The sequence below is a fragment of the Zophobas morio genome, unplaced genomic scaffold, assembly GCF_036711695.1.
Source record: "Zophobas morio isolate AGI-343-1 ecotype UQ-CSIRO unplaced genomic scaffold, CSIRO_AGI_Zmor_V1 ptg000014l, whole genome shotgun sequence".
Lineage (NCBI taxonomy): Eukaryota > Metazoa > Arthropoda > Insecta > Coleoptera > Tenebrionidae > Zophobas > Zophobas morio.
Genome location: NW_026972119.1, coordinates 7,915,580 through 7,927,571, shown reverse-complemented (window position 1 = coordinate 7,927,571; position 11,992 = coordinate 7,915,580). Strand labels below are relative to the sequence as shown.

Sequence of the window (11,992 nt, the reverse complement as noted above, 5' to 3'; positions counted from 1 at the left end):
AAGTAATTATTGATTTTATATTTATAGACTCTTAAATAATAGTAACACCAATGAAATTACAATGATTTCAAGTAAATCAATATTTTATCAGGCATAAAATATTCCAAAGCGCCCAAATTTGGCCAGATTGGTTTTTGAATTACTTATTTTTATTAATTTTACTCTCCATAAATTGCAGATCCATCGTACGGTAATCCATAATAAAGTGATACGTTCGATATTTCGGCATTTTATCTGGATACGATAATCAAACTAAAACAATAATTACTCGTATTCTTTCGTCTACAGATCAGTCAAGATACGTGTGTACAGGTTTTTCTTAATGTAAGTTAGTTGAAGTAAAAATTAAGTCTATCTTCCCACTTTACAAATTCGGACAGGATCCTAACATCCTAAATAAATTTAAACTGGTATTTCATAAATTCCTGTTGTTCAGATAATCCCGTTAAGACTCGATACAACGGCAGTTCGACCACTGTATAAGATGTAATCTTTTAGGTAAATTTTGTAGCAAATGGAAGGTAAATATAATTTGTTGTTTCTAAGGCACTGATATTCGTTCTTTTTTTAGAAAACGGAAAACTAGGATTAAAGATGTTATAATAATTTTGGTAATTTTTTATACCGTCTCACACAACATGTATCCGAGAGAGCAATAAAAACCACGATAAGAAAAATTCAATCAAATTGAAAATATGAGTTGAAAATGCAACAAACTTCCAAAAATCCGTGTCTGCCTTTGATCGTTTTTTTATTGCTCTCTCGATACAATCGCCCCTTGTGATATCTTAGTTACTTGACAAAGTAATAAAATGCAGAAATATGGTACATCAGGCACTGAAATAACAGTTTTCGGGTTTCGAGTACAGCGAAGAGAATCTGTTGTGTCATGGTAAGCCAAACAGAAAACATTTTCTATACACGGCTTTGTGTATACGTAAAATACCGACAAGTTTCCCCAGAATCAATAGAATATGATTAATTAATTTAAAAATGAGGATGTAGATTCGGTATGAAAAGGGTAAACCTCGGGGGAGATATCGATGTTTTCTCTTTGGTATTATAGCCAAGCGCAGCGGGGCGTTTTGTTTGAGTATGTTGATGATACGGATACTTTTTTCTATTGTCCTTTTCTTCATTATTTTCCCTTTTGGATCACACGAACGTGACAAATTCCAGTTTACGCTAGATATTGAAAAGGTTAACTGTTGTGCAGGTTAATTTAAATATAATGAAATATTAATTTGTAGTATTTCATAATTGACATAAATATGAAGTGAACATAACACAAAATATTAATTGTAAATTTGTGACAATTTGTGTGTTTTTCTGTAGCAGATTTTACTACTAATTATCGCACTATTTGATTAAATGGGTTTTGAAAACACTGAGTTAATCAATATCACATTGTCCTCGGAACTTTGCTTCTTAAGCGCTGACTAAGTACGATTCTAATTAAGGAAATTTATGTAAAATGGAAAAACTAAGCCTTCACAAAATTAAGTGAAAACTTGTGGATTTAACAATTATCAAATCCAGTTACTATTAAATGCGATGATTATTATTAAAACAACATATCAAAGGGAAGTAAGGTCCATCGGTAAACTACCTACTTTTATGTTTTCTCGATCTTTCATGACCTGTGCGAAGAAATAGGTCTCCCGTTTTCGTCCGTCCGTCCGTCTGTCTGTCTGTCTGTCGTCTGTCCGGATTTTTATTAGACAGATAATCTCCGAAATTAATGGACCGATTGTCGTCAAATTATGTATACATATATGTATTTCTCATCGTCTCCAAAATGTACACTTGTGATATGTGTAGAGTTTTCACCATCCAGATTTTTGGAAAAAAAAATCAAAAATATCAAAATATATTATTAATTATTTTAAGAATTTAAGCAGTGAAATCAGGAAGCATTTTCCAATAAAACTCTACATTTTGTTTTTGAACTGACGTCATCAATTTTTCGGAGAGAGTAAATAAATAAATTTAAGGCAATAAATAATTAATGAATGTCCTATAATCGCCCAATTGTTGTTTTCAATGTGTAACTAAAATTTTTAAAAATTTAATTCTGTAATCTCGCAAATTATAAACATGTGGAATATTGAACCTTGCGTTATAGACGTGTGTATGGTATTATATTTCAAGTAGTAATTAAGAAACAATATTTTGAATATGTAACCAGTAGGGATGTACCGACTAGTGGCCGACCGGTCGGATAAGCCGACTATTCGGCCGTTTTTCATCGTCGACTGGCAGTCGGCGACTGGTCGGCTAAACAGCCGATTGGTCGGCTTTTTTTATTAAAATTAAAATAGTATATAATACAATTAAACCCGGTTTACAGAACCTCAATTAAATATGTAATTGCGATTTAATTTTTAACACGGCGTTAAAGTACCATGTGACCGACTCTACGCCAATCAGAAGTCGCTAATGGCCTTGTTAAACGCGTGGTCAACTTAATCTCAGTTAAAATATCGTATAAACGGGCCTTAAATTCTGTTATTCTTTATTTTTGTACTGAGTTAGTACAAAAAAAATAAATGTTAAAATTATCCAAACAAATGTAACACATTTTTTGGAAAACAAAGGAACTTTTATTAAAATAAAACAAATTTTTAAGGTAGTCAGAGAAATAGAAAAAAAAACACACTGTCTGTGGCATTTATAAACCGGTTTTAGCAAAGCCGAACAGTCGGCCGACTAGTCGGTTTTTACTGGCCGAACAATCGGCTAGTCGGTTAGTCGGCCAGACCTAGAGTCGGTACATCCCTAGTAACCAGTTTTTTGGTCAACAGTTGATTAGTTACGGACAGACGACAGAGACAAAAACGAGAAACCTAAATTTTCGTATTTTCGACGTGCGAAACGCAGATAAAAAAAATGTGAAGATGACCGTGTTACAATGTTTACCTTGTGCTGGCACGGGAAATAGAAAAAAACTAGAAACACTGATACGATCAGACCTTCGACGGTTAACCAATGTAATAACAGACCAGACACAAAATATGGATAAATCATCCGCTTTTTAACTTCAGAATCCGCCTGATAATGAAAAAGCTTAACGAAACATTGAGTAATGGCACATCTGTTTAATTATCCCTCTCGAAATCAATCGTGAATTAGAATTGCAGCCCAGAAATTCTGCCAAAGCACACTTTAAAGTCGCATTTGCACAAGTTTCATGTTTGTTGACGATCTACTTGATGAGAAATAACGAATCGTCGATTCCGATTTCACATTTAAAATTTTTTTCACCGCATCATTGTGTACGCCAATCATCTGAAGAATAGTTCTAAAGATTTGTGACTTCCCGGACAAGTTTGACAAATGCCAGACGCTCATAATCGTGGCTGCAGAAAGGTGTTTATTTGTACGTTGTAGTAAAAGGAACCTCAGATCTTTCGAAAAAAAAACTCTGTAATGAGTCAGTCGTTTATCCAGCTATACCTTCTCACTAATTCGACATTACGAAGACAATGTAGAAGCAATTTCGAAACGGTTAGCGCACATATTGGAGCAATTCGGCAATAATTAACATTCCAAGTGTGAACGTGCCGCTGGGTTTGGGGTTTTCAATGGCGAAGAAATTACAGGGTAGGCCTCATGTTGTAACGAATTCGATTCGAGACCGGCCTGGAAATGTAATGGGGAAATCATGCTCCAGCTATGAGGTCTCGCCCCTCACCCATAACTCTCTAGTCGTAGACGGTAGCGCCAACTGCCGCGGGGCAATAATGTCGTAAGAAACAACCCCATAAAGCAAAAAACGCGAGAACAAGAGTGCCACGGTAAAATATCGCCAACGCTGCTCTGACAATTAATGCTGCGGGTCGAATCCATCGGTTGTATTCGTGTTGCATAATGTCCCCTCTAGTGGAACCCAAATATTTGTACAGTTAACCAGGCATGCCCACTCCAACGTAGAATTCTTTGGGGTCTGTTTACAGAGTACTTTACGCGGCACTGTACCCCATACATAATATGTGCACTCGAAAAATGTCAACCGATATTTTTCTCGACCGACCTCGACCCAAAGGACTTAGTTAAACTGAAACCTGCATCCTTTGTATGACTTTAGAATGTCTCGTTTTAACCCGATAGAAAACCGAGACGGTGAGACACACCGTGCTCCTCCTATCCTTTTAAAGCACAATAGTCGGGTCGGCCTATAGTTAGAGCTTCCATTCATTGCCACCGAAGCAAAAGGACAATAAGGCAGAAGAGGACAATCCCAACTTACTTCATAAAATTTAATTGCGAATTCACAAGGATTTGATGCTGGATTTCTATTATTTCTTGTTTACCCGTTTTACCTCGTCTTGTCGCTTTCATTCATTTTTGATTTAGGAAAACTCAAGACAGTAAAATCAACAACCGTGTACTCGTAAATATAATCCGGCAATAAAACAGTGGAAGATAAACCGCGGGAGCACCATCAATAACATTTATATACATACATATTTTCTGTTATAAACGTAGCAAATTATAACCTACGTTAGATCATGCATGATTTCGTAAATATTTCAAACCGTTAAAGTAGGTGATTTGTGACGTAGTAATAACCTGTGACAATAACATCAATACAGGACACGTCATTCTAATAAATTTATTAAAGCGATTCATTTACTATTTCAAAGACTTCATCGCTAAAATTTACACAAAGAAAAAGTTATATTTTTTTTAATGTAGCTCCTACTATTGTTTAAAATACACAAAAAAGGGCAAACGTTTCAAAATATTCATTTTAATTAAAACTGTTTACGTTGCCTCAACAGAAGTTTTTTTTAACATTTTTTAAGTTAAGATTTTTCAAGTAAATTCAGCGGATGTAATTTAATTTCAACTGATTTTAAAAGTTGGTTTATGATGTTTGCATTCTACTTTGTGTGATTCTACTTTTTTCTTGGCAAACAACAATGATAACGTGCTCAACTACCACTCTTCACGATAACTTATGGAAAACTGAGTTCAATCAAGTATGAAGTCATGAATGATGAAAGTTTAAAGTTAGTTCCATGCCAGTAGTTGGAGAATATAACTAGTTGTTCGAAAAGTGCTATAAACTCGTAGTTTAACAACTAGTTCGTGGATTCTAGTCTGTGCACAAAATTTAAATTGCCTGCCAATTATTTACATAATGTAGACCAATAAATTTTGTGCTTAACCTCAGGTATAATTCCTTTGTTGGCAATATCTGTGATATGCTTGCAAACATCACGTCTTTGAAATGTATTTTCATGTACTCTGTATTCAGTTTTCGTTAAAGCATTCGATTTAAATTTCAGTATGGGAAAATTCTAGTCTTTGCTTATTATAATTTTTATTACGGGTTTATCAATTACTGTCACGTACGAATATAAATCGAACATTACGTATTCTCGTATTTTTTTACAAAAAATTTCTAAACCACTCTGTTTACAATCCTGAAGAAACTAAATAAGTTATGTCGGTAAGTAAAAAAAATATGGTTGGTAGACGCTTCTGTTTCATTAAAAATGTAAGTTCTTTTATTGCAAGACTACATTTAGTAAGTTTTCGTGATGGATTTTATTTATTTGTACACTAGCGTTTGTTGCTTATCAAACAAAACATCAATGTTTGATTTGGTGTAAATTTAACTTTGTTCAGTAGCGTACGTGACGAATCTGATTTATTTATAACTATAAATAAATTATACAATCAAACAAGAATCTTAAAATCGCTGTAGATGTATCGGTTAAGTGCGTTGATCCTGGATCAATAAAATTACCGTTGTAATGTAAATTTGCCACTTGTTTTCTTAACATTAAGCTGAGTGAAGTGTTTGGAATGAATAAAGTAGTTGTTATTGCAAAGGCAGTGTGTAATTCATAATATTGATTATATGTATTTCCACGCTTATGTTTATTCAACATCAATTATACTCTCGGAAAAATCACGATTAAAATTAGTCGATAATAATATCAATGCATAGTACACGTAACGATAGAAGTCTGAATGCCGGTCGTTTCCGGGTCATTGATGTGTATATAAGAATAACAATATCTCAATTCGGCTTAATGTCGTCTTAAACCTAAGAAAAATTACATAAAGGAAATATAATAAAAAATATTAAAATATGTGCTAATTGAAAGAAAAAAGAATTTTACTTTTTTTGTGAAAATTATTAATGAAAGGTCAGCCCGAAATAGATTTATTGAGCTGAATAATTTTACACAATTATAGGACAAAAATCTCTAAAATATGGAAGTTTTTTGCCAGCGATATTCGGAGAGTCTGCTACGCTGTTCAATATGATGCATACTTCTCGAATGAAATATTTCTGTTATGTATGCTTATATATAGTTACTTGCGACAAGATTACAAGATCGTAAATTAAGTGCTTGGTCTTCTCCGTTCGGGTGGTCGATATTAAAATTACCCCCTATGATGTATCGCTGCGACATCTTTAAGAACCCTTAAATCGGCCGTAAAAACCTCTTATCTACTTTTTAGTAGGACAAATTTCGTCTTTGAAACGCAAGTACCCTTTAAAATTATTAAAGTTCGCCTGATGGAGATTAATTCTCTAGGGCAACAGACATCCAATTTGGGTTTGTATAGGGTGCGAAAATGAGTAACTCCCCCTGGTCGTTCGCGCAGACAAATACGCACCGACGGCGCTAAAAAAGAGGTGAATAATTGTAATTTCGTGAATTCGAAAACGTTCCGAAAACAATAGCGAACCCCCTGCGATCCCTAAATAATAATTACCCCGCTCGAACGGCTGCGAAACATCTGCAAAAGCTAAACGAATCGCATTCGAGTAAACAAGGGTTAAGCAAATATATATGGAAACACTCACCTGCGGCTGAACGTCCGCTACGCCCACAGAGGATGCGGCATCGTGCGTCCGTCTCTCGGCAGGCTGGCGGGGTGGTGGAGGAACGGCGGCAACTTCCCCGGCGGCGGCGGCGGCGGCAGCACCGGGCTGCGGGACCGCTCTATGTGCGAGGGCGCCGCCGTGGCGTAGATGTTGGCGGACCTCTGGTGCACGCAAGGGCGGCGGGCGTCGGGCATGGCGAACTGCAGCTTCTGCCAGAACTGGCGGTCGCCCCACTCGACGACGGTGTTGGTCTTGAGGTAGAGCCGCAGGTCGGGGTCGAGGTCGCGCTGCGGCAGTTCGCCGCTCACCACGAAGATGAGGCGGCGGCGCCGGTCCTTGAGCACCTCGTGCAGGGCGGACTTGAACTCGAACCGGCACCACTCGTTGTGGAGGAAGTTCTTGGAGAGGACGATGATGGTGCGGCGGGACGACTCCACGGCCTCGATGATGGTGTCGGCGACGTAAGCGGACACGTTGAAGTCCCGGTAGTGCAAGCACAGCCGGTACCCCGGGTCGCCGGACTCGAGCCCCGGCGCCAGGACCTGACTGACGAACGCCTCGTCCTTCACGCTGTAGCTCACGTAGGCGTCGAAGAGGCGGTCCTTGTCCTGCTGCTCCTCGAACGCGGTGGTTTTGTAGCACATTCGCAGGCCGCACCGGGAGTAGATCCACACTCGTAATTCCCGGCGGTAGTAGAAGGCCCCGCAGACGATGACGACGCTGGCGAGGAAGACGCACATCGTCACGAGCAGCAAGGGCAGGTAGTCGTTCATGACTTGGGTTTCGACGATGGCGCGGGTTCCGCCGGTGTAGGCGGCGCAAGCCGTCGCGTTAAAATCCGCCATGTGGGGGCCCACAGCTTTCGTTATATTATTGAACATACACACGATTTTACCCGCATCGAGGACCTTTCCATGGTTCGCCTTAAACCAGCCCTTGAACTTTTGCACGTAATGGCAGTCGCAGGACCATTGATTCTCCGCTAATCCTATTTCCACTAGATATGGATTTAGTGCAAATTGCCAAACCTCGAAAGAATTCAAACGATTCCCGTCCAAACGTAAGACTTCCAGCTGCTTTAACTCCAAGAACGTTCTATTGTCGATGTGATGAATCATATTCCCTTGCAAATACAATTCCCGCAGATTTTCCAAAGTTGCCAGCTCGAACCCCAACAGTTCCTTTATTTTATTGTTCTCTAAATGCAAAATCGTTAATCGACGCAAGCCGCTAAACGTGTGGTTGTAAACCGCTGCGATGTTCGAATTGTTCGCGTAAAGAATTTTCAAATTTTTCCTTCCGATGAACGAGTGACTGGACAGCTCTCCGAAATTATTTCCGTCCAAATACACTTCGGTCGCGTCCATCGGAATTCTGCTGGGCATCTCCGTGTAACCCACTCCGGAGCACTCGACCACGTTAGCGGACCAAGACTGATCGTGGTAACAGGTGCAGTTCGTGGGACAGGTCATCTCGCAATCGCACGCGTCGAAATCGCAACAGTGGCACAAAGCGAAACAGTGCGTTTTGTAGGTGCAAAGAAATTGCGACGACTCCGCTTCCATCAGCGGGAGATAATTCGTGTCGCGATTGTACAAGAGCTTGCAGTAAATGCTCTCCAAATCCATAACGCGAGGGTGTTGACGCAAATGGTCCAATTTATTGATGCGTTGCAGCCACTCCATAGTGCAGTCGCACTGAAAGGGATTACCCCCGATATAAAATTCCGGTAACGGTCGCTCCGGATCCACCGGAGTTAACCTCAAAGCGTTCAAATCCATGCTAACAATCTGATTCGCGTACAAATCGACTCTCGTCAAGTTTGTCTTCTTAAAGAAAGTGTGCGGTTCGACAATCGTGATGAGATTATCGTTCAAAAATAACAGTTCGATGCTGGCGGGCACGGCGGCCGCGTTTATCCTCGTCAACTTGTTAAAACTGGCGTCTAAAGTCTGCAATCGCAGTTGCATCTCTAAATTATTGCGATTGTCGAGCTCGCGGACGTTGTTTTTGTGCATGTCGAGCCACTGGAGTCCCCTCGGTATGAGCGAGTAATCGAACCGTTCGATTTGATTATCAGATATGTTCAACCACAATAAGCTCGGAATATTGGTGAACAATCCGTCGACATCCGTGAGGAGATTGTCGTCGAGACGGATCGCCTGGAGGTTGGGGCTCGACTCGAAGGAGCCTCTTTCCACCCTCTGGATTTTGTTGCGGGCGAGATTTAAAATTTGTAATGCGGGTAAATCGTTGAATGCGCGTTTACTGATGTTCTGAAGCTGATTTCCGATTAACCTCAAGCCGTACAAGTTACTCATGCCCCGAAAACCGGGCTCCTCGAGGGTAGAGATCAAGTTTTCGCCTAAATCCACCGTACGCAGTAGGCGCATATCTTTGAGCGCTAGCGGCACGGCTTTCAGTGAGTTACCGTTCAAATTCAAGTCCTGCAAACTGGAACAGTTTCTGAAAGCTTCAGGATGAATTCCCTCGAGAAGATTATTATCAAGCGCCAGCAGAGACAGAACGTACAGCCCGTTTAGCGAGTATGCGTCGAGGTACGTGATTTTATTATAGGAAATAATTAACGTGTGTAAGTTATTCATGGGAGCAAACGTGTCGGCTGGTATAGTTTCTAAGGAATTATGCTCCAAATTGAGGATCTGAAGCGTGTACAGGTCCCTAAAGAAAGCCGGTTCTAATTTCGTTATGCGATTATATGATAAGTTCAGAAGTACTAAGCGGATCAGACCGGCGAAAGTCTCAGAGTTGATCCACGAACTCGACAAAAGGTTTTTGGAAAGGTCCAACGCTAAAAGTTGTTCGAGATTCGAAAACAGTCCAGGGGCTAACACACTGATCGAGTTATTTTGAAGGTAGATTTCTTTAATCGAAGTAGAACAGTCTTTAAAAAGTTCAGACGGCAGCGCGACTACTTTATTATTGGAGAGATCGAATATCTGCAGAGCTTTGAGTCCGGCGATGGCGCGATCCGCCACCATCGAAATCTCGTTATTGTGGATATAGAGTTCCCGGAGCCGCCGGAGCGCACTGAACCCGTTCGCCGGAATCAAAACGAAATGATTAAAAGACGTGTCAAGTACCTGTATGTCTAAACTGCAAGGATGTGCGAACGTGCGTGCTGTTTCGGCACGATGCGGCTGATCGTCCTCGGCGACGCTGATCAGCGGTTGCGGGAGTCCGGGGGCCTTCTCCCGGAACCCCAAATCGCTCACGTCCTGCAGCCGGTTCTCGCTCACGTTGAGACCCACCAGGTTGATCAGTGGACAGAAAATATTCTCCGGAAACGACCAAATGTTGTTACAGCTTAAATCCAGCCGCTCCAGTTGCCTCACCGGAGCGAAACTATCCTTGGCGAAGTCGAGATTCATCGCCGGCCAATCGGTGTTGTGCGTCCGGACGGTCAGATTCCGGAGGTCCCGCAGACCCAGCAAAGTGCCGGCCGGCCATCTGCCCAATTTGCAGTGCTCCAATTCGAGCTCCCTCAATTTCGTCAAATGGACGAAACTCCGGTCGTCCAAACTGCTCCGGGACATGATTTCCGCATTGCACTCGATCCGGAGGGAAGTGGTGTGCTCGGAAGGGATGACACTAAAATTGGTCGTGTCGAATTCGCTGTTGATGGTCCTCAGATTGCACGTTAAGGCCACTTCGTCTTGGCCGCCGGTCACAGCGGACTCGCGGATCCACCACTGGCAGTCGTCGGGGGCTTCGTATCGTAGGGGTTGCGAGGAGGAGTCCGTCGGAGGAGCGTCATTACCGAAAACACAACTCACTAAACACACCACGAGTAGTCCCAAAGCCATCATCGCGATTTTTCCCATTCAAAAACGGTCTTTACCTCATCGCTTGAGCGCTATGTAGATTCGAATTTCCGGGGCGAAAACAACATTTCCGCACCACGGTCGCGACGAAACTAACTCTTCGACCACCCGATTGCCAACTAACTCGCGCCCCACTTTCCACACAACCGCATAGTTCACCCTCTGGCCGACAATCGTAAACAATGATAATAACGTTAACACAAACGTGTGAATAGACAGTTCCGGTATCGACTCGCTCAAGGGATGAAGAAGCAATAGTGCGATTTGGGTGTCGTCATCAGAGTCATCATCGTGTCGTGTCGACTTATAAATCTGGTATGTTCACGCCCGGAATGTGAACATACTACCACTACCACCTCGCTCCGAAGACGGTGATAGACTAAACTCCGGATGCTGGAACGTGTGTGAGAAGAGCATTCGTTCCATGAGCTTGTGGGGATCCGAGGGTATGCGAAGCTCCGCGGGATCAAACGAGCCTGGCGTCTGCGCCCCGCCTTTAAAAGCGCCGCTCGTAAAAGAAATTGTGCGCCCTATAGACCCCGTTGAATTTATCCTCTCGGAAAAGAATTCCTCGGCAAGTTATTCAAGATATTGAATATGTTAAATCTAGCGGACAATTGCCATCAATAATGTACAACACCGCGCTTATAGGCCGGCGTTACATGAAACTAGCGGCGCCGATAAACGATTCCTGGACGATTAAGCGAATCCTGAACGACGAGTAAACATGATTATGTAATAAGTTGGCATTAAACTAATGGTATTGAGATTACGAGATTACCATTTATCAGGAAATTTAATTCAAGTAACACGGAGCAAGTCGGCGTTTTATTACGAATTTATCACTATATCGAATTCTGTTTTAAATTTATTTATTACGCGCATTTCTTTCATTAATCGTTTTCGTTACATCAAGAGCAAAGTCAATGATTTCTGTATAACAATAAACAAAATTTCTGACATGTCTACGTTAAATGCCACCTTGAAAAATAATTTCAATAATTTGAAATAATTCGTCCTCGTTTACATTTTATAACCATTGGAATAAGTTTAACAGCAAATATTATAATTTAATCGTATATTTTATGGGCACAAATAACACAAAGTCAAAATATTTAGTTTTGTGTACAGTATTTTTTAGCAGCTGTTTATTTATAACGCAAATTGTATACAAAAAAGTAATTACTTTTCGAAAGAGATTAACTGATATGCAGCATTTTCAAATGCAGTTGCAATCGTTCGAATGTGAATCAGCGACAAATTATAAACTGAAACGAAATAATAGGTAATAAAT

General features: G+C 40.8%; 1 protein-coding gene across 1 annotated transcript in view; it reads right to left on the bottom strand.

Annotated features, from left to right (window-relative positions):
* The window catches only part of LOC135129261 (toll-like receptor 6), a 62,536-nt gene extending 51,454 nt beyond the window's left edge, over positions 1-11,082 (bottom strand). The window contains exon 1 of the mRNA XM_064056421.1: positions 6,833-11,082. Coding sequence (XP_063912491.1) covers positions 6,850-10,698 — 3,849 coding nt within the window. The 5' untranslated portion in view covers positions 10,699-11,082 and the 3' untranslated portion in view covers positions 6,833-6,849. The remainder of the gene's footprint in view (positions 1-6,832) is intronic.
* Between the last annotated feature and the right edge of the window lie 910 nt (positions 11,083-11,992).